This window comes from Lepisosteus platostomus, chromosome 17 (assembly GCF_059453375.1).
Source record: "Lepisosteus platostomus isolate fLepPlt1 chromosome 17, fLepPlt1.hap1, whole genome shotgun sequence".
NCBI lineage: Eukaryota > Metazoa > Chordata > Actinopteri > Semionotiformes > Lepisosteidae > Lepisosteus > Lepisosteus platostomus.
The window spans coordinates 15,007,794-15,030,972 of record NC_142627.1 but is presented as its reverse complement, the minus strand read 5'-3'; the positions used below and the strand labels follow the sequence as shown (position 1 = coordinate 15,030,972).

The 23,179-nt window shown below is 37.4% G+C and overlaps 3 protein-coding genes and 1 long non-coding RNA gene across 6 annotated transcripts; 1 reads left to right on the top strand and 3 right to left on the bottom strand.

Annotated features, from left to right (window-relative positions):
* Positions 1-1,845: 1,845 nt before the first annotated feature.
* Positions 1,846-3,828, bottom strand: smim26 (small integral membrane protein 26). Its single transcript, XM_088610618.1, has 2 exons — positions 3,391-3,828; positions 1,846-2,326 (listed from the first exon to the last, which is right to left on the bottom strand). Exons 1-2 carry the CDS (start codon positions 3,578-3,580, stop codon positions 2,157-2,159), a joined length of 360 nt encoding a protein of 119 aa, XP_088466744.1. The 5' UTR covers positions 3,581-3,828; the 3' UTR covers positions 1,846-2,156.
* Positions 3,829-3,909: 81 nt separating this feature from the next.
* LOC148646220 (uncharacterized) lies at positions 3,910-5,509 on the top strand. Its single transcript, XR_015927997.1, has 3 exons — positions 3,910-4,013; positions 5,020-5,123; positions 5,292-5,509. It is a non-coding gene; the product is annotated as an uncharacterized LOC148646220 (long non-coding RNA).
* Positions 5,510-5,613: 104 nt separating this feature from the next.
* Positions 5,614-15,832, bottom strand: sec23b (SEC23 homolog B, coat complex II component). Of its 2 annotated transcripts, none has more exons than XM_088610614.1 (20): positions 15,640-15,832; positions 13,444-13,677; positions 12,070-12,127; positions 11,875-11,961; positions 11,349-11,585; positions 11,163-11,245; positions 10,755-10,899; positions 10,309-10,467; positions 9,951-10,066; positions 9,500-9,623; positions 9,286-9,366; positions 9,072-9,161; positions 8,781-8,887; positions 8,083-8,236; positions 7,861-7,938; positions 7,432-7,593; positions 7,164-7,250; positions 6,859-7,014; positions 6,582-6,647; positions 5,614-6,344 (listed from the first exon to the last, which is right to left on the bottom strand). In XM_088610614.1, exons 2-20 carry the CDS (start codon positions 13,662-13,664, stop codon positions 6,255-6,257), a joined length of 2,301 nt encoding a protein of 766 aa, XP_088466740.1. In that variant the 5' UTR covers positions 13,665-13,677; positions 15,640-15,832; the 3' UTR covers positions 5,614-6,254. The 2 variants fall into 2 exon arrangements, with proteins under 2 accessions (XP_088466740.1, XP_088466741.1); XM_088610615.1 differs by lacking the exon at positions 15,640-15,832 and adding an exon at positions 14,339-14,491.
* A 2,207-nt stretch (positions 15,833-18,039) lies between these two features.
* On the bottom strand, positions 18,040-23,080 carry LOC148646218 (cystatin-2-like). Of its 2 annotated transcripts, none has more exons than XM_088609730.1 (4): positions 22,957-23,080; positions 18,885-19,118; positions 18,690-18,800; positions 18,040-18,560 (listed from the first exon to the last, which is right to left on the bottom strand). In XM_088609730.1, exons 2-4 carry the CDS (start codon positions 19,089-19,091, stop codon positions 18,486-18,488), a joined length of 393 nt encoding a protein of 130 aa, XP_088465856.1. In that variant the 5' UTR covers positions 19,092-19,118; positions 22,957-23,080; the 3' UTR covers positions 18,040-18,485. The 2 variants fall into 2 exon arrangements, with proteins under 2 accessions (XP_088465856.1, XP_088465855.1); XM_088609729.1 differs by lacking the exon at positions 22,957-23,080 and adding an exon at positions 19,781-19,936.
* Positions 23,081-23,179: the final 99 nt, after the last annotated feature.

The window sequence follows — 23,179 nt, the reverse complement described above, 5'->3', positions numbered from 1 at the left end:
TCGAAAACACGTGATTGCATAATACAGAAAACGGAAATACAGAATAAATATTTTTTTAGAATAAATATATTTCCTGAGCATAAGTGCATTAGTGCATTTTTTAAAAGACTGAAATTTTTAAAGAAACAGCCTCCTCTTGATCAGCTGCGTTAGATAAAGGCGATATGTTTCCGATTCAACATCGTCACTGCTAACTGCTAACACTCGATTTTTCCAATATATGTTTTGAAGACAGGTGGGTGAGTGTAACCAGGCTACAGAGGTGAAGTGAGCATCAGTCCTGTTTTTCAGCTAAAGTTAATGCAGCATATAGCAGCATGCGAGGAAGAAAAAGTTTTCTCTCCTTTTTTTTCTCTGTCCATTTCCCCTGGCAAAGCTTTCTCTTTATAGCCAGACATGTCTGAATCTCAAGAACATATTGTTACCAAAAGAAGCATTTTAAACATAAGTAACATTTTACAGATGTGAGGTCGGAAGTGGAAACCAACTTAGGTTTTTTGGAAATTCACATTTCTAATAATGACCTAACCTGGCCTGTGAACACGAACATTATCTTGAAAGCTCAGCAGCGCCTCTATTTCCTGAGGTGCCTCAAGCGATGGGGGATGCCAGTACCTGTGTTGGTGAACTTCTACCACTGCACCACCAAGAGTGTCCTCACCAACGGGATCACGGTGTGGTACGGCAACACCTCTTCTCGAGACAGAAAGGCACTGCAGAGAATGGTGAATGTAGCTCAGAAGATCATCGGCTGTGGTCTCACAGAGATTAAACAGCTCTATGAGGCCCGCTGCCATGGTAGAATTCTGCCATCACAGAGGACTGTTACCACCCCGGGCATGAGCTCTTCACCCCACTGCCCTCAGGCAAGAGATACAAAAGCATACGGACACTTACCACTAGATTCTTCCATAGCTTCTACCCACAAGCAGTGCGATTGGCAAACACATTTGGCCATGCCCCTTGGACCACAACTACACCATCAACCTCATTGTAATTTTATTTATTGCACATCTGCAGTCATTGTTTACATGTCTGCATTGTTTACATTCAAACTGTTTACTTGTACATTGGTCTACTGTTTGTCTGTATATTGTCTTGATGCACTGTCTTGCACTTTGTGTTTTACACTTTTCTTAACAATCAAGACTTTCTGCAAGAACTCCATTGTACCAGTACATGTACCATTTACATATGGCAATTTGTAAAGTTCATGTTCAAGGTCATCAGTGCTTTCAGTCCAGGCATAAGGTTACAAGTATAATTGCAATAATGTTATCATGGTGTTTAAACTAGAACAGATTATCATGGTGTTATATAAAATATATTTAAGAAAGAATACTTCACTTTCTATTCAGTTCAGAATAGCATTGTGGACAATTTTGTATTTTGTTATTTACTTGTATTTCTTCCTACTCATCTTTACTAAGCCAGTGCTCAGAAGATATCATTTGATTTTCTTGCTGTATTATTTCCTTATTAAATCAAGTGATAGTTATACAGTTACTTTCTCAGACCTCAAAGAAAAGAACATCTTGTTTTGATACAATAATTCCACGTGCTAAACTTTGGATTTTACCAAATGCCAGGGGTTGTAAAATACCCACCACGTTTCTTTCCATCCATGGAGTTTGTTCAGGTCTTCCTCCTTCCTGTTTTTGAACTCAGATTTCAGGTATAAGTCATCTTGGAAGAATGCAGGTGCTTTTTAAAGCCGATACACAAATGTTGTGCAATGATGGTTAAAATCCTATAATTGCCACCTTTCTAAGTATATTAACAAAAACACAAATCCTCCTGCTTATCAAATACAACTGCTGTCAAATACACAACTTCCTTTTCAGGTTTGTGAGAAGGCTTAAAACAATTTTATTAATTTATACGTTGATTTTCTCTGTCCACAAAAGTTATATTCCTTATTAAAGTATTTTTAGGATCAAATAATTATCTGCTTAAAGTGACCATCCGTTTTCTGCAAGATTACTTCAAATGACGAATACCTAACACAATATATACAAAAGCCAACAAATCTTTACTTTTAACATCAGTTTTCTTTAGAAAATTGGCAAAATGTACAGAGAAATATTTTTAAGTTAATTCTTTAAATGTCCATGTCTCTTGAGAACAATAGTCTCTTGACTGGGAGATACGCATCATCACTTTCCAGATGCGCGTGCTCCTTCCTCATCTCCCATGTTATTGCTGAAGGACTTCAGATAGTTGGAAATCCTGACTGAATAGGGTGTGAAGTTTTCCTTATAAATAATCGTAGATGTGAAGCGTGGTTTGTTCATTTCCACCTCATCCTGGTTTGTTTCAGGAATATCTAAACAAATAAATGATATATTAAAGCAGTGGTAATAAACACATTCTAGTTCTCAGTGCAGCAATTTCTATACTTACATGTATTGCAACACATAACAGTGCTCAACAATTACAATACAAATACAGCTTCAATGGTTTGAATGTGTGCAGTTTACTGGACACGGCAGTAGGGAATGGCCAAGTAGCGTGAAGCTGCCTACAAACCCCAGCAACATTTGCAAAGACACTTATCTGACAAAACAATGGTTATGAACTATTATCTGTGGGTCTGTAGAATAGATCTGAGGTATTTTTGTCTGGAATTAGACTTTTTCCCCGTTTAGCCGTGCACAGCACTGTGTAAATTTGCACAGAGGAAGTGATATAAAAATACCAAAAAGATCGCAAGATGGCAAAAAATGAAGAACGACAATTTCCTATTATCTGTGGGTCTCTTTATCACATTCCACCTAGTTTTGAGGATGTACAAACTGTTGTTGTGCTATAAATGTGACTTACCTTGTCCAGGATTTTTTTTTTGAGGCAGGTATAAGGGGACCTTTATTTTTAAAAGGTGTTGCCAAGCTGGCGTTGCTAAATCATTTAGTAAATGTAACTAGCATCACGCTACTAATAGGCCTTTAAGGAGTTTTGCACACCCATCAGTTCCTGCGACTCCAGCATAGTTCTTTGATAGATACAGTGCTAAGTGGTACAGTTATACTCACATTTTGAAGGCACATCACAACTAACATTAGAATAAAGAAAAAGTTGCATATTTGTCCGCTCATGAATGGTTATAGCATACTTATTGATGGTATAGAAAATCGTATTTTATGCATAGAAACGACGTGCTGCGTGAGGTCCAGCATAACTATTTAAAACAGAGCTTCAGCAGCCCCGCTTCAGTTGCGCACTTCGGCTGACCAGCGCTTTTCTCCAGTTACTGGAGACCAGCAGTTCGCCGCTTTTATCAGTTTCGTCGCCACCGGATGACAAACGGATAAAATCTATTAATTTTACACTACGCCACATCATAACTTAACGAATTCAGCAATTTCTGAAATCAAGAAACACAAGACGTACCACTGGCGCTTTCCTGTTCGTCCTTCTTGTCCCACTTAGCCCGCAGCTGGTAATAGCCGAGCGTTCCGAACATGGTCCAAGTGCCTAACGCATACAAAAATGACATTCGGGTATTCCACTTGGCAATATCTTTGAGATTCATTTTAGTTTTGAAAGTGTGCTCAGATTGCTCAATGGCCACCCTTTGCATATGTAGTACAAGGGCAGAAGGCTTAGCTTCACGCTACTTTGGTAGTTGAAGGACTTTTATTTTGATTGAATTTCGGTTATTTACACATACTACCGGATCATTCGCGTCGCTTGATGTCGCTAGCTTAAATGCAAGCTTGCCTGGTGTTTATATAAAAAAATATATATTTAAAAAAGCTTGCTTCAAGGACGCCGCCATATTGACAAGAAAATCCTTTCTGATTGGACACGTCTTTATGGTCCTTTGTGGTGACGTCACACAGGTTGCGTTCACGTCACGCAAATCTACGTAAATCTAGCAGAATGATTTATTTGTAAAAAAAAGAATGATTTATTTGTCGAGTTGAAATGAAATTTTTGGTGCATTTGTTAGGTGTAGGTTTGTGAAGCTGTTTTGGACCGACTTGCAGAGTTTTGTTAGCAGGCAGTTAAAGGTGCTTTTTAGATTTAAGGATTTTGATATTTTATTGTACTGTTTAATAGAAAATTTGGGGAATTAGCATTTATAGTAAATTAGAAATTCTGGGTAAATTTCACATTCATAAATAAAAATCGTCTAATAATACTCTCCTTTTTAGCACTTTTGAGGTGGAGTTGAAACACTTTAAATGCTATAAAAAACTGAAAAATGCTAAAGCAAGGAAAACATTTGATATATGTAAAAAAAAAAATTTTGATCACATACTTTACTTCATTACCTCTGGCAGTTAATTGTTTTGTTTTCTGTTTGTTTTTTTTCCTCTTGTACCCGGTTCTGATCCTCTGTTTGTATTGGTAAATTCTTTATACGTGTAATAAAAAATGTAAAAACTTTTTTACGTACATCTGTGAGAAACCTGGTTTGGATTCTTCAGTTTAGCTGTCCAAGTGCATATTTTTTAGTTTAAGTTTTTTTCCACTTTTATGAAACATAATAAAATTTTGACGACATAGTTGTCGTGTTGTATATCAAATAATACAACTAAAGGAGACAACCTATCCAAAAGTACAAGTGATGAAAAAAATCATAGAAGTGAACCAAAACAATACGCCGCCAGACGGAATTACAAATCACAACACCATAAATTAACATTTTACATACATCGTTTCGTGAATATATCTACCCATTATTACTGACTGGTTAAGTGTTCTTTTTCCACATTACACATTGCAAAGTATAACGTATTAAACTCCTTAGATCTAACGTGCTTTTAAATGCTTAACGATACATTTTTGAATGTCTTTCCTAAAAAGTAAAGTAAAAAAAAAGTGCAAATTTATTTTCTAGCCTTACACAACACGCATAAATCGTCATGTTCATGTTTCACTCTATAATGTTCTAGTTTAAACACGATAAAACGATTCTAAAAGTTGTTCCTTTAACCTTGGTCTTGGTTGTAAGGCAGTATGTCAGTTAATGCAAACTAATTTCAATTCATATTTTCAAATACTGTTTTCCAGAAGGATATACGTGGAGAAATTAAGCAAACTCAAGCAAATTCTACAAACAAAAAGAGCAATTATGTCGCTCTGAATCTGCTACTTCTGATGAAAGATCCACAAATGTAAGTATTAACGGCCTATAAAATGCTTATAAAATATAAAATGCAACGTTCTATAAGAAAATAAAACTGCCGTATTATTACTAGGTCACGTTTATATTCCGTTTTGTGCAGCATGAACAGATAACCGTTTGTTGCCGACCATACTTCCCTTTCTTTTGGAAACGATAGCTCAGCAATCTGTTCGCAGACCATGATCCAGGAACTTTCATTCCAAGATTATGAAGGAAGATTAGCAAAACACTGCTCAATGTTGAAAAAAATGTCGATTGTGCATATTTAAAAAAAAACCGAGTCAGCGAAACCAATGCGGAAGAACGTGTCATCTCAGTCTTTGACGGGAAAACTGTGCAACATACCAGTCTTATATAAAGAGAAAACAATGACTTCACACATTTCTTCTGTTTTATTGTGCATGGAAAATGCCATTGGTAGATTCTAATGTATCATTATTTGTTTACTATAAATGAAGCTTTTTGCCCAAACAATACAATGACACTCCTTTCCGTTTTTATTTGCATTTTATCTGTTCTAATATGGAAGCAAAGAACTAAAACAAGTCCAGAGAAAGATGTTTTTTACAATATAGACAATTGAAATATTCACAAACCCACAAGTGGAATACAATTACTGCAAGATCTTCACATTGTGCAAAGCAGAAATTAACACTTACTTTCCTAAACCTTACATTATGTTGCATGTCTCTTGTCATCGAACAATGAGCAAGTCATCTACCTTTTCAAAACCAGAGGGAAAACGTTCTATAATGACAATGGTTTCACAACGATGGTCTCAAGAGGACACTTTTTAAGAACTTGCTATTCTTAAAAGCATTTTATATAATACCTTAATTTGCAGAAATATACAGAAAGGTTTCTGTAACAATTAGTATAGTACAGTTAAGCTTACTATATCTAAACCAATTAATCTTCACTAATTTCCTTAAGGTGAAAAAGAAAGGAATTATAAAAAGGTCTGAAGAATGCAAAAAGATGGTTGACCCTTTTCACATTTCTAGAACTGTCGTTTTTTTCATGCCATAAGTTATTTGTTACAAAAATAAAACCATTTCAGTGTCTTAATTTGAAATGTCAGTAGGTCCCACAAAAAAAGCCCTTCAGCAGATTATGGCAATCACGAGGCACTAGAAACAGCCAGTTTCTTCAAATGATCCATGAACACCTGTAAACTGACATCATCTGTTAGGATGGGCGCTCCGGATTCCTACAAAACACAAAAACCAGAATATGAATTTGGTTCCACTGTAGATATAATTAACACTCGTCACAAAATACATAAGGTTTCCATTTACCGAAATATTTTCTCTTAAATCAAATAATGTAGATCAATTAAACAAAACAATACTACATTTCCAAAACTCATTTAGTAAAACCTTTTCTCCTGTGCATTTCTGAGGAATGTGACCATTCACTGTTTTGAAATGAACTATGAACTACTCACCTGTCCCCACGCATAAAGGTTGTTATGAGTCTGTGATGGGTTCACTTTTGACAGGAGAAATCGAGCCTACATACAGAGCCAAAAAAGCATGATTAGGTATACATATAATTAAGCTAATGAAAATTATTTAAAAAATACAATTTCTATTATAATATTAAGAAACAAACTGAAATCTTAATGATAAACATGCACATCTACTCAGGAGTGTGCAATCATTTTGGAGTTTTAGTTGAATCTCCGGTGTCATGCCTCACATTCAGTAGGCAAAAATGCATACCTGGCTGCCACCATGCTCTGTGTCAACGTAACGAGGCATTGGGAACCGGGTTTGCAGGATTTCTTGGGCATCATCTAAAGGAGCCTGAAGCAGCTGCTTAAAGTTTTCATATTCTGGCATCTCTTGGTAGCCAGCTTTGCGCCACTGTGCGATGGTCTGTCAACATGAATAAGACCAAAAAAACTTAGAAGTCTTGTTGAGAAAACATTTGAGGTTTCTTTAGTTCAGACTATCAAATACGCACACGTATTTAGCTACCACCCCCATTCACTATGTGTAAAACCATTACATTCAAAATGCATTACCTCTCCATGGTAGATCACAAGCTGGAAGAATGTGTCCATTAGTAGAATTCTATCTGGTAGAATGCTGCTGCTATCCAGAAGCACTGGCTAAAAGACAAATTTGCAACAACACATGAGAGATAGTCTCATTCATTCCAATGTACATGGCTGTTTGTCTTCAGTTAGTGATATTCTAACAAATACACACATTTTAACAAACCTGTCATTTGAGACAAGAAACAAATACATACTCCACATACCAGAAATAATTACAGATCCAAAAACTCACCTCAGGAGGTCCATAAAAGGAGTAGGAATACAAAATAGGCTGGATCATGATCAGTGACTGCGTCAGGTCCTGTCTTACAAAATGGTGGCGGTAGTAAGATGATTCATCTGGGCTGTTATTAAACACCTGAAGGAATGGTGATCTCCGCAAATGGAACATGAACTAGAAACAAAATGGAAACTAACGGTTAGAAGTTGTTGGAAACATTAATAGTTTGATCATTTCTACATGGAATTCTACAAAGGTACATAGAAAACCTCTTAATGCCAACTGCAATACTACTGGAACTATAAAATACAGACATTTTATAAGGTATGGTTCACACAATGTCAAAATTAAAACGTGCCATAAAATAAAATAAAATAAAATAAAATAAAAAATAAAATAACCTCAAAATATAGCTTTAATATTCAACAGTCATATCCTTACCTGTGGGTAGAGGGAAAATGACTCCGACAACCGGAAAGAATTAGGGTCATCTTTATTGAACTGTCCAAACTTCTGACACTGCAAGAAAAGGCAATATAGATTTATGAATAAAATGTGAAAGTAAATTTCACCGTCTATTTGCTCATGTTTGAGAACAAATTTTATAATAGACAACCAGAAATGGTTCAATTTAGATTGAAATGTAAACAGACTAATACTTACTAGCCTTATTAACTGCCTGTCAAGCCATCTGAGGACATCAGGTCCCTCTTCAGATTCAGCTCTGAATACACCTAGTCGTGCCATCAACACAGCTGATGCCTCCTGGTCAAATGATGCCTCTATGTGCTGAAGCTGGGATTGTGCATCTGCCCAGCTAGATAAAGGAAACCAGCCAAATTAGGATATATGAGTATTTAGATTGGTAAGGACACTTTTGGCAGATGTAAGGTTTTTCACACTAAATTAACGGAGGTTTTAAAGCTTTTTGATTACAAATGCTCCTTGAGTTAAAAAGTAGAAGCACTAAAATTTTCAGATCAATAAAGAGCCATTTAAACATAGAATGAACTTTGAACATTGTCTCAGGCCTAGTGAAGGCTAAACATAGCTCAGGAAATGAACAGTAATTGTCAGCTTCAGTGGGAGGCTTATAAGGTTTATTGCCTGTCATTTCAAACCATTAACCTTTCCCCAAAGATTAAAATGCATTTTAATCACATCTCAATGTCACATCCCAATGGCTTTGCAAAAGGCAATTAAAAACTGCAATGTATGCAACCATCCCTTAAATTATATGGGACAAACTTGATAACTTTAATTATAACAAACCTTTAGAAAGTCTGTGTTAAATAGTTTTCTTTGTAAGCTTTCAACAAGTCTTTAAAACGGTAAATGTTTACCATTTCACATAAACTTACTTTCTAGCAACTGTAGTAACTCTGATTCGTCGTTGTGTGCTGGAATGCTGGTACTGTGTGACAAACTGAATAGCTCCTCTTCCTCCTTGAGGTATTGGTGCATTATGCTATAAAGTGACACACAAAACCATTAGTCAGACAACTGCAACCCAATCTCACATACATCTGAGAGGTCTTCATTTCTTTGTGCTCTTTGTATTCTATAAGCAAATTTTCCTTTCCTGTGACAGGAACATTAAACCTCAGCATCAAAAGCCTTATAACATTATACATGGAAATCAGAATCAATACCTGATTAACAACTTCAAAATACATTGCAAGTGTTGTGGATGGGTTAAGACTGCACACCTTCCACTGGCTTGTACCGGCCACTCCCATTTCCTGACAAAAGTGAACAAGAGAGCATTTTAGGACACGAGCTTTAACATTGAAGAAAACGGAAGAGTGCAGTTGAGGGCAGCAAATTCATGTTTCTTAAAACAGATACAAAATACAAAAGACTTACATTTTCTGACACACATGGTCCTTTTACATTAAGGGAAATGCAGGGGCCAATTGCTCCAGAAACCTTGACTTCCCTTGTCGTCTGAAAAAGTGAAAAAAAAATATCAATGAACCTTCACGACTGTGCATACACCTTCCTGCTTTTTTATTAGTTGGAATTTTATTAAAAATAAAATGTAAACCGAGAGTCTGTAGAGCAACTGAAAATAAGTTACCTTAACTTCCAAAGTGCCCCCAAAAGCCATCCGGAATTCACCATTGTAATCTTTACTGAAGACTCTTTGGAAGGTCTGCTTGAAAAGAGAAGTGTTGAAAGAGTCCCCCATCACAATGTATCCCCTAAAACAAAGAAAAAAACAGCTACTTTAATTTTGCACATGATCTTAACGATTTTAACCTTTTTACATTTAGTTAACCTCACTCTACAGGAAAACGTAGATAAAAGAACTACAGAATTAATATTTCTTTTATGGGTAAATGAACTAGAGCAGGTCTTTGACAACTGACAAAAGATTAAAATGCAAAATACAAAGGCTACACTAGTTTTTAACATGACTGTGTAAATACACAACGTTTTGGTAACGTTAAATTAGTTTGTTCCTTTGCAATTTCTTACAATTTGTATACAAACTATGTATAAATGCATAACAGGAGGCAACACAGTACCCTGTAAGGTTTGAACAGCACTTCATCTCCAGAAGACCTGTCTGGTCCAAAGCACAGGCATAGATATCGATACAGTGACCATTCACTGCAGCACGGTTGGCCAAAGCTTCATAATACTGCAGAGAAAAATAAAAATAAAACACAAAATAATTAACAATAACCAGCCCAGTAACAGATACATTTTCAGTTTCATGTTAATACATTCGCATCCTTAAATATAAAATGACATTCAAATTCACCTGCCACCTGCACTCACCTATTAAGAATGTGATCACAGACTGCTGCAAAATCAAGCCTTTATAAAACTATTAAGCACTTGTGGTTGGACAATTTCCCCCTTTTCAATTTAGAGTCATACCTTTGTGGCCTTTTTCAGGTAGCGTGCATTGTCCTTCTCTATGTCGTGCCAGGAGCGAATTGGGGTCTTCAGCTCATCTCCAACAACCATTCCTGGACCTTGAGTTGGAGGGCCACCAGTGAAGAGCATTATACGTGCCCCAGTGTTTGGAAATGTACCCTGAAACAGTGAAGAGCTCTTAGTAAAGATTCAGCAGACATTTAAGACATTTCATTTCAGATGAACGCATTGATGATTTTCATTTAACACAAGAAAATAGTTAAGTGCGTCACAACACAGATTAAAGCATCCATGAACTACCTGGAATTCACAGACGACAATGTCAAATCTTAATTATCTCCTTTTGTAACTTTCAATGCTTTAAGATTTAACCTAAATAAGTGGTTGGAATGACACCATACACCTGAGAGTAAACTAGGAGCACATAAATAAAGTAAAAAGCCTACCTCCAACAGGCCCACAGCTATGGACAAGGCAATTCCAGTAGATCGGAGGGGTCGTTTTCCCTGTGGTACAGGCCAGGGGTCCCTCTGCAGCTCCCCAAGCAGGTCAGTGAGATTCATATCAATCTTATGCACAGGCTGCAAAAACCTAGAGCAACATTTAAGATGCACATCAATACCTTTTTAAAGAAAGATCTTAAAACTGTAGAAATAAATGTGTTATAAGAAAACAATATTCTAGATGCCACCTTTAACAAAATGTTTTTTTCTTCACACTGAATGAAATGAAGACTAAAAAACTGTCAAGATTTTAACATAATTCAAATATACATATTTGCCAAATATTCAACTTATGCAAATTCACTGAGATGGTTCTTGGACTACAATAACATCTGAAAGCTTTCACAATACCTGCTGGAGACGGACACATCCTGAGGTTGAACAGGCCTTCCCTGTTGCACTGGTGCTACAGGCTTCATAAGGCCCAACATTTCCTGCAAAATACATGTATTTCTTTAACACCCTTTGAAAGTGCAAAACAATTTTTGGCATATACCTATGCATGTGACATTTTACCTACAATGTCTAACTACTGACCTGGATTTGTTTAGCAGACAGGTCCTTAGTTCCTCTGAAAACATAGCTCTTGGAGATGCCCTCACAGCTAAGCTCATGCACCTGCACCATTCTGCCAAAGGTAATCAGGCCTACTAAGGCATCGGGAGGCAGGAGACTCAGAGACATCTGTAAAGACTCCTTCAAGGCCTGAAGGTCTTCCTCTTCCAAGCAAGTGTCCACAACATATAGAAAGATCAAAGGAGTCTGTGGACAACGCTGTAAGATCAAACAATCATTAGTCTCAGTACAGACCATTGTCTGCAGAACTACAAAAATATAAAAACTAACAAGCACAGATTGTCTGCGTAATATTTTTAATAAAAATGTAAGCCACTTTGCTCATGTATAGCATTAAGACCATGATTTCACAAATTTATTTGAAAGTTGGTTACTTTACTTGGAAAATACAAGTCATCTAACCGTTATACTTATTTTAATCACAACCATAACAGAACTCCTAAGACCTGTCAAGTTTCTACAAGTAATAAATGGTGCATACATTTACCTGTACAATGTATTCAATAGTAGAGAACTGTGGCATTAACTCAGCTGGTTGGTTGACCTCTGATATACCAGCATATGCTGGGGGGAACTGTAGAAGAAAAACAAGTGTAAACACAGTAAGTTTTTACTGATTTCACACTAAGCTAAATAGATACCACACCAGAAGACCTTTGTATTTGATTAGTTAAATACTCACTGGATTTCTCTGAAAACAAAAGTTGCACGCCCACAGTTTGGCCCTGAAGTCAACCTGACTGCAAAGAGGAGAAAATAAATGTCACCGTCACTTTGCAAAAAAAAAGGGTAAGCAGCTGTATATTTGTGACATACCTCTTCACATTGCTTGAATAGTTTTACCCTGCACTGCGGAACAGGTGTAAGAAAAAAAAAAATGTATGACGCTCAAACGCCTCTCTTCCTGGAAGGCTGGTTTCTTTACATTTCTATTCCAACTGATGTTAAAGATCTAAACCAGCTCATTACTGGCCTAACTGAAGATGTTTGAGTAGGGAGCTGCGTCAGCATGGTAGGCTGCAAAGGAAAAGGTAAAGGTTTACTCCGTGCTGAGAGGTAAAGAAAAGAAACATGACGTTTTGGCTATGGAGCCTTCTTCAGGTGAGAAAGAAGACGTCACTGATGAAATGTGTGTTTCTTTTCTTTACTTTTCAGCACAGAATGAACACCTGTTCCTTGTGGTCATAACTGGACCAATTTATAAACGTCTCTCAGGTATTCAAATGTTGTTGCTTTAAAGAGACTTAGAAAACGAGCCCTGCAGAACCGCAAATGGACCACCCTACATAATAAGAGGCTTTTTTTTTTTCACTAGTATGCTCCATATTTTCTGAATTCACCCCTGCCTTGCCAACTATTATACACAACACCTAAGCCAGGGCAGGTGCTTCCCCGTTTAGAATTTCGTAACTCCATCTGGGCCAGCCTCCATAGCTACCTTAACCAGCCAATGCAAATCTCAACCTTTCCTAAGCTAGTTCATTACTCCAGTCCTAAACTGACTGCTCATACCCAACATCAGAAAGGCCACAGATGAGATCAAATCATTCTGTCCATAAAGATCATCTTGTCCCCCTAAATATCCAGAATATTTCACACTACCTTATATTGAATTAGTTTGTTTGCATGGAACATTTTAGTGCCTTTTACCTTAATATTAATCCTTTCACTGACATAAAATTAAAAAATTGTATAAAGTATATTGTTCACTGCATCCGATAAGACCATCAGTAAAGCGAAAAAACAGTTACATTTACACCAATTAAGTGAAAAGGGTATCTTGAATTCTCCAATGTTACATAATTTTAGGCATATAATGGTCTTCAAAATCCAGTTTTATGAGGTTCAAAGTAATCCAAAGGACCACAGATAAAGGAAACGTGAAAATCAATTCTGAATCAGAAAAGACAAAGCTGAGGATTCTTGTTTAAGCTCCGTCAGTCCTACCTTGTGAAAGTACTGGAAGAAACTCCAGTGAAACGGTTCATAAAGAAAACGTCATAGTGGGTATGATTACACAGAAATGTCATGGCTGAAATTTTAACAGACAGCATACCAGAGGGGGTTGAGCACAGCTTTGCAGTTGGGTCTGCTGCAGAGCACGGGCTCGTATTGCACAGGAGGGAGGTCGGGACGCTCCTTCAGAGGGGTGAAGAGGCAGGAGAGGGGCACCACCATCCTGGTGGCCTCCAGACGGCTCGAGGGCCACACGTTCCAGCTGAACCGCACCCCATCCCGCTCCTCGTTTTGTTGGATGAACTCCTGATATGTTGCCATGAGATCTGACAGGCTATAAAAAGAGCAAGATCATAAGCCTGAGCCGCTCGAAAATGATGCCACCAAAAAAAAAAAAAACGCATGTTCTTTATCATCTACCATTACAGTTGTCTTGTGCTTCACTTTTTCCAGGGGTGCGATACACATTCCCATATTAAACTCTGGGAGTCATCTCACCTGAACTCTCTCAAAGACTTACACTTCCCAGTCATTTTATCTCACCCTGAATCTATCCATAATAGGTTGAAAAGTTCATCTCAATATTTTGCTTTGGTAACATTCAGAGTCACTAGAGCTCTTAATTATTCAACTGGCCTGCATTGCTACTGTAGGCACCTCTTAAGTTAACTATAAAACTTTCATAGTGCAGACACTCCTGGGCAAGAAAACGTAAAGCCATAAAGAGTTGCAAAAGGGCAACCTATTACAGTTTTACTTTTGAGTAAACACAGAACACAAATAAAAATTCAAAATGGTTAATTCAACTACCACAAATATAAACCAATTCAATAACTTTCCGAATCCAGCCAATTTTAAGTTCGTGACAATTTAAAAAAAATTCTAAATTAAAAAGCTCTGTTCCGTATGAAAATATCTATTAAGCGGTAAATACTACTAAGAAACCCAGCTAGGTCTTATGATCAAATGTCAAAAAGAAGACAGCATTTACATACCAATAATGACAACCCACACAACTGCTGAACAGCTTTCTGGTACTACGGTTCCGTTCCTTAACTGTACAGGTCCACAAAGAAAATGCTACTTACAAAGCATATTTGTGACTTTAATAGTCCAGAAACTAGCACGTAATGGACAAATCAAGAAACAGCTATGATGTCAAAATAAACCTGTTAGACAGGTTTTCGGATGTAAAACCGTCTTCAATTGGATATTTTTAGACAGGTAGTGCGTCAGAGCTGACACACCTGGATTTTCAGTTTAGAAAGGACACCTGTGCTAAACAAAATCCAGCAAATACGCTTTTCCGGTGCCTAGGGCATTTCTCAACAGCAACCATATGGTTCAATAAAGTCTACCAGTTCACGAACGTAGAACAAGATGGTCGTTCTATAATTCCACTTAGTAACCAAGTATTCCTTACAATGAACCGAATCTTTACTCCACGGAATAAGAACATGTTCTACTCGGCTAAATTCTGATGCTGTTCTCACGGTTTAATTGGCTTGATACTAGTAAACGAGCTACGTTCTCTTTCTGCCTGTCAGTTTTCACATTTACGCTTGTCAGATCATGTTTATTAAAAATGGATATATACACACACAAGTCTCAGCTGAAGGTAAACAAATCCCATCGGTTTTAAGTTTGAATTAACAACGATATCCGTTTGCTTTACGAAAATAGTGGTTGTTAACAGCTGCCACCAGTAAACAAAAGGCAACAACCGAACTGCCCAATACAGACAGATAACAGCCACAAGATAACCTAATTTAACAGGGGGGAAGACTCCCCTTTCCAAACACCACTCCCTGCTAACAGGATGTTGGCGTAGACATAACTGGGGTCGGCACCAACTACAGATTCCCATATTTTATGTTGAACTATCAATAACCTGGTTAATTTAAAAACTGGTAATAAAGCTGTTGCCCCAACAGCTACACTGGTTTTCCAAATACGGGAAATCTCTTACAATTTCAAGAACTGATACTGCGATTCCGATTCTCCTTCTTCACATCTAGTGATTTGTTTTCCACACACAGTAGTATCTTACATTTAACCCCCTACAAATATAATTTGTACAAAGAGAACAAGACTCTACTCATGTTATAACTTGCTGCTAAACTGTAGTTGTTATACATCGGGCAAGGTTAAAACACGGTACTTATTAACCCTCGCAAGCTCTACTCCATTAACCCTCACCCCACTTCCTACCTTCCTATACAGGGATCAATGTTAGGCTAGGTGCAGGCTTAGCGAGATAATCAGCGGCCTACAAATACTAAGAAACCGAACCTACCTTCAAAAGAAGACAAACGTGAAAAAAAACGACAGAAACTACTGTCAATCACACCTAAAGATCGGAATGAAAGAACAATTAAAAAAAACACAAACTGAAGGAATAACTCTGGGAATGAAAGGAATGTGAAGTGAACACCGGCTACTTGGACGCCCGTGGAATGACGTGTTACTACCGGTCTAGGAAATCCACCTCAGCTCAAACGCTATTGGTTAACGTCCTTCATGATGTCACCGGCAATTACAATTCGCCACGTCAAGAGAAAGAAACGCTAAATCTGATTAGCTCCCCCTAGCGCTTATGAACGTCATTATCATCGGCATTATTTCAGTACAAGTGGGTAGCTGCATCTGCATGTGTAGGCTGCAAAGGAACAAGTAAAGGTTTATTCCACGCTGAAGGAATGGAGCTTTCTTCAGTATTATTTATGTAGTAGGGCGGTGCGGTGGCTCTGTGGCTAAGGGTCTGCACCTTTGGCTGGAAGGTTGCCAGTTCATATCCTGTAGCAGGCAGTAGAATCCTACTCTGATGTGCCCCTGAGCAAGACCCTTAACCCTCTTAGAAGTACTGTATTTACCTTACCCCATAAGGTGATGTACTTTGAAAATATTGAAAAATTATTTGTCCTATTAAGGAAATTGGGTTTTGTTTCACTATAGTCCCACAGTCAGTCTAGCTTGAACTGGGAAAAAAAAGGCTCCAAATTAGAATATTTAAAGTGGCAAGTCAACCACTTGAATCAAGCAGCTTAAACAAGGTGAAGAGGAGAATATGCAGACTTCACAAAGACACCCAGGTTTGAATTGATTCCAGGACTCTCGAGCCATGTTGTAGTGATACAGTGTGGTGTAATGGAATCCCTAAACATGACACAATCTGAAACATATATGACACCTAGGAATACAATACTACCTAAAAGCACTAGGCCTTAAATTAAAGTACCTGGATGAAAATAACATGTTTTATGTACCATTTATACATTGAAGAGAGATTTATAAAATCACCTAATGTTTTTTTTTAATGCAAATTATAGTCTCCATCAAAGCCTTTACCTTTAAAAATATATATATATATGCTTAGTATCAAAAGAAATTATGAATATATTTTATTCACACCTTAGATATGAACCAGTTTAGGCATCATTTAGATTTCATGAAAAATAACACCCAGCCATAAAAAGCAAAAATGTTTACTGAAATGTGAATAAAGGTCCAACCACCTGGCTGTAGAACGAGGATGTTAGGAGCCCATGTCAAGTGAAATGACCCAAGGGTGCAAAGCTGGAGATGGGCTGGATGAGGAATGCTAAAGAAAATTAACCTGAGCAAGCATAGATCTTACTTTTTTGGGGCAATGGGGGAAAGGACATCATAAAAGATTAGAAGTTAGAGTGGTGGAGTTGAAGAACAACATCCTTACTGTTATTTTTCTGTATTTGTTAGAAATTCCTTTAATTGATAATTCCTAACTGAAACAATTGGGAGTGGTTTGCACTATTGCATAAGCACAAAATCACCTTGAGAGCTTGAGAGAACAGGTTGGGCACTGGTAATCTGATGATTTAACTTCTTGTATATCAACATTGGTGTAGAAAAAAAAAAGGGAAAGGTACCAGGATGTCCTGCTTATCAAGACAACCGTGCCTTCTTACCATCAATGGTATACCGATATACTGAGGTGTCTTAGTCCAACTTCCAACTGCAAATATAGTACAGACACGTGGAAAAAAGCACTGTTCTGTACAGCAGACCAATTGACAGGGAGGCACAGGGTCCAATCAGTAGAGAACTCAACTGGCAGTAATTGATGAAACATGAGTGCATGGCTGTAAATTGATCAATTCCTGTGACTGAGCAGATTAAGTGATAACACACATCCTCATGCTACTCCTGTAGCAATGACTTTTTTTTTTGCAAGATGAGAATTTGAGCTTTATGCAAGATTTGGAGAATGAACAAGAATGGTCAATATAGCTCATAGACCAATAAACAAGATATGCAGATCCAGGCTTTACAAGAAGAGTTGATCAAAATCCCAGTGGATGATTCTTTACCATTTAGATCACCACTTCCCTGATTTAATGTCTGGATTTTGAAAAAGATGAACGAAAATTGCAGTATCCAGATATGCAATAATAATGTAGAGAGATGCATGGCTACAATTTCTGCCAATGGAACCTCAAAAAATTTAGGAGTTTTTTTAAACTTGTATAAATCAGTAATTCCCCCAATAATGACAGTCTACCAAGTCACTTTCAGGTGCCAGTAAATTCTTTCACTTATGGGCAGTTAAGAAATTAAGAGAAAAAGTTCCATGTTTAATTAAATCAGCAAGTTAAACACCAGTGGCTTCATTTAACAAGGGCATAAGGCAATGGTCTTCAATTAACCAGTCTTACAATTTTTGAAGCAGAATTTATTGTATCAGTTGACATTTTTAAAAGCTGTGTTTCCTCCTCGAAAGGAATAACAGAGTTAAACATAGTTCTCACTGCAAAGTGTACTACAGGACTTTGTCTGAATAACATGCCATGAAACTGGTTTCTCAAAGATGCCAGAAAGAGATATGCAGTAAACATAAGCCAACAGAATGTGAAAATGAAGTTGTCCAGTGAAATTCCATAATACATTACAAAGTTTCTTTGCAACTCTAAAACTGCAGAAAAGTAAAAGTAAATCAATTTGGTTCACATGCAGATCGCTTGAACATTAGGGAACACCATTAACATTGCAAAAGAGGTAAAAGGAAATAGATTAATAGTTTTCAAACAGGTGCTTTTCAAGTTTCTTCCACTTCTGAACATAGCTCATTTACACTTGTGTGCAAATTTTCCAATAGCTTTCAGGCTAACAGCTCATACTCAACAGGGTTGTTTCATTTCTCCAGGCAACTACTAGAACTTCAAAACGGCAAAATATTGTCTAAAAGGGAGCAAGGGAAAAAAAGAAACTCAGTTATTTTGCAAAAACAATTTCAACAGGTATGTATTCCAAATATCAATACTTTTTAATGTGCCTAAACGATACAAAAGGAGGGCAACCCATTCTCACCTGATCTTGACTGGGAGGCAAATTGCAAGAACACGCATCAGAGAAGTTCCTTTTCTCACACTCTGTGTGTCCCAGTTTAACACCAAGGTAGTATTTAATCCCATTAACAACCTATTGAAATGTAAAGAAATGTCATGAAAGCAGTAACAACAACAACAACAACAAATGAAATGATGAAGAAGAAATGCTGGTTACCTGCTGTTTTGCATAAGTTATCTCAATTAGTTTACTGAGGTACACGTCGTTGCTTGCTTTGTTATACTCATCAACAGCAAACTGAGCACTTTTAAGTACTCCTGGGTCGTCAACAGAAGCCTCTCGAATATCCCCCACCATCTGTGTGGAGGCCTTAAGGAATGCAAAGCACACAAGCCCACAGAAACTGTACCACACCAATCCCATGCTTCTTGATTAGTCTGAAGTAATAAACTGAAAAGAAAAAATGAAGACTAACATCACAAAGTGTACAGAGTCATTCTAACCAAAGAACATTTCATGAGCTGGAGATGTTGAGTGTTAGAAATGTTGACATAACTCAAAGTCTAGTCTCCATCACTTTAATACAAGTCTTTAAATATTAAAGGATAAATTTATTTTAATGGTGGCAGTCAATCCATCACTGAAAATATATTTAGTATGCTATAGCATAACAAAATAAAAATCAGGAAGTTTTAAAAAGTCAGGAAACAGTTTCTAACGATTTTTGCAAGGGTCTTTTCCATATCACGCAATAAAGGAAGTTGAACTGTATAATACAAGTACAAGAAACATACACACTATGTATATAAACGAAGCCTAAAAGTTTAAATGATATTCATAAAGAATATCTACAATTTATCTGCTTTACCATATTAACCTTTATAATAAAAGCGTTTCACAAATCTCCACATATAGCAATAATTGGTCTCGTTCTATACAGGTCTGTAAGCATTTGTTTCGAAGCCAAAGCGCGATAAGGATCAGGAAATGCACCAACAATCAAATAATAAGCAAAATCTAATGCAGTGTACTCCTCAGAAAGATCCCTCGTGTGCGTAGCATTCTGTTCTTTAGGTAACAAACCACTTGAAATAGGAGGTGAAAATACTTACCTTCTCCTGTGATTTAGTGCTGGTACTTTTGTTTGTCAAACAAAACACTGGCCCTACCGCTCTGGTGGCTTGTCGCTTTTATGCCAAATTTCTGACACACCCATCACCTGTGTAAGCATTTAGCAACTGCGTAATTGACCGATTTTAAAATCCCTGCTTGGGCGGGTCACATTGTAAAGGCATTGTCGCGACAAGAAGGAATTATTCTGTTGTGTTGCTGTCACGTTTGTTAAAAAAAAAGAGTTTAAAGATAAAGCTGAGTTTTGTTTTTTATATAACGTCATATTCATTTTGGAAGACTGAGTTTCTTATTTTCTTTTTCATAATTGTGTTTAAGCAAATAAATGCAAAAATATCGTATCCTAGGACTAAAAAATCAATAACTAATGATTCATTAATGATTATGATAAGAAGTTCCCTTAAAAAGAAGACACTGAATATTCGCTTTTGTCTTCAAGCTGGTAAACTAGTAAACAACTGAAATATAAAATAAAATGAGCACCACTTTTCTAAACACACGGCGAAAATACACCAGTGACCCCATCTATTGTACCAAAGATTAATATTGGAATACACTCGTATTGTAGCGCTCCGGGGCTCACGTGGGCGCCCTCGTCGCCACCGCATCAGGCCGACCCCCCACCGTCGGGGGCTCGAACCCGGGCCTCCAGCGTCACTCAACAGGGACCCAGCCTCTTGAACCGAAGGGAAATCTCCCCTCAGCCCTGCTATCCACAGAGAAGGGCGGTGACGTCACCGCTCTGGTCAGCCGGCTCTCGCAAGCAATGGAGGCCGTATGCGTGGTATCATTTACAAATATCTTGAGTTTTCCAAATTCTGCATAGTTTTGGGCGAGTGCCCTCTTGTGTTCACTGGCCTGCTTTATTGTAATTTCAGTTTCGGTTTGAGTTGGAGGGAGTGTAAGAAACAGTTTAATGATGAACGTATTATATGAATTAATAATAAATGCATTATCATCATACATTAAAAAAAATGCTCAGTGCGGTAGCAGACTCTCAGACTAGAATACAATCTCAAAGTGTTGGCTACTATGCATTACGATGAAAAAATGTACTGCAAAGTGTGAAGCCTTCTCTGTATATCCTGGTCACGTGAGACAGACAAACTTTGTCAGTGTCTGTATGGCTGCATAAGATGCTCTCACAGGCCTCACTGATAACAGTCACAGCACACAACAGTGAATCTGGCAGTTCTTTAGGCACAGGAAATTGGGCAGTTGCCCTTGCCTGGGGGAGAGTCAGATTTTGGGTCATTTGACTTACTTTGAGTCAGGCTAGTTCTTACTGCAGGAACAGAGCTATAAGGTCCACCAGATGGGTGATTTGCTGCAGGAGGTATTGGAGCAACAGATGGAATCATTCAGCTGTAGAACATGTCATTGCAATCACAGGAGATGGAGGGCTAGAGGATGAGTAATGTTGTTGGGTCAAGTGTGTACTGATCCAGGTTTTCTCTTCTGTGTTTTGGCATGTCTGGCATTGTGACGTGAGTGGCATCGCCTCTACAACAGCATTTCTGCCACAGGAGCATCTGATTCTTATAAATGTAGTGTGTCTGGCTGAAATGTATTACTTACAAATGCTGTTTTTGTATTACTAGTAAACAGATCATATTCTGAAATCACCATTTTCGGATTATAAAAAACTGAGTACTGCTGATGAATTTTATACCCATGGAGACATTAACTCATTCCAAGCTCAAGTTCTTGCACATGTCCACACCTTTCAGGGCTGAAAAACAACTCTTGGACTATGTCTTTATGCAGGGACATGCTGTATACTGTATCTATCACCACTGAGACACATGGAGAGTCCTGAAAGGAGATTTGAGTCCTGAAATGCACATTATATTTGAGTATCTCCATGTTGTTGTTTGGTAATCTCTAAAATGGCAGCAGAGTCTTTAGCTACACAGTACTTAAATTATGGAATTTACCCATAACACATCATGGGTGCCCCTATGGTCTTGGCCTTTAAAGGCTTAAGACATACATATTTAGACTGTTTTCCTAGCCTATAGTTCAAAGGGCTGCCAAAGTCCAGAGTTTGTTACATAATTTTATTTACCTCAGATTGTGATCTTCTACCATTTATCACACATTCCCACCTTTTTTTATATTTCTAGACAGCAACCCAGCTAGTTCAGTCAGATAATGGTGGTGACAGACCCATATAAAATGTCCCAAAGCAAATTCTTGTCTCAGAAATGCAAACTAGTATTGCAAAATATGTCAGAGGGTGAACATGCCATCACTGCTCAAGTTTTTCAGGGGCGAGTATTGCCATGCAAATTTTGCTTATGTCTCAATACATCAAAGAGAAAAGAGTTAAAAAGGTGAGGAGGGTATTTGGACAGTCTAACTTGTTTGGTAGTTAGTAGTTAATTGATCCGAGTAGCTTATACAGCTGTTTCTTGAGATAAAACAGAAAATCAGTTTCAACAGCATTGCTGATTAGCTTGTTTCATACTCCCATAATCCTTTGCATGAAAAAGTGTCTCTTGTTCACTGTTTTAAATGCAGTAAGAACATAAGCAGAAAAGCTACACTATAAGATACAGATTGTTAGAACCCTTACCAGGAATAAGATTCTGACTGATAATGAATGGTTGAATAGTGGAAAAAGGAAAAAAAAACAAACTTTGTCACAAAGTTCTCTTCAGGTATAGACAAAACATAGACATAATAAAGTGCATGTTGTTTTGAGGAAATCAGGAGCATTTCTGGCTTTTACGCAGGTGTGAGAGTTTCTTCTTATTTTGCACCACGACATGTTTCTCCTGTGCACAAATTTACAAACTGCATATCTGACTTACACATATATTTTCATATTAGTTAAACAAGCAATCAATTACTAATTGTTTTAAAAAGTCCGTCAATATGGATCGGTTTGACCTTATTACGAATAACAAGTCAAGACAAGACAATAGGTGGATGAAAAATGTGAGTTGTAATCCTACTCAGCTGCTCTTTTTAAATATATATTGCTTTGCTGTTGCTGGTTCATCGAGGAAAGAAGCTGAACATTTTTTTCAATACTGCATTCACCGATCATTTTGTACATACACCGCGTAAACACCCTAAATGACTGTAACATCGCATACTAAATGATACATGAAACCGCATCTTTTAAAAATGCCATTTATGATATACTTACTGTACAATTTGATGCTTTTACTATAGCCTACCGCGGATTAATGTTCAAACTTCCACGGGTTACTCATCAAGATATTTTGTTTTATTATCATTCAATCGAAATGTGTAAAAGAGTGACATCATCTGCAGGGTGGATTGGTACGTTTTAATGCTGCAGGTGGCGCGTCGTATCCATAAGTCCTTCCCCATTCTCTTGAATTGTAGGCTATTCTCTGGGCTGGGGA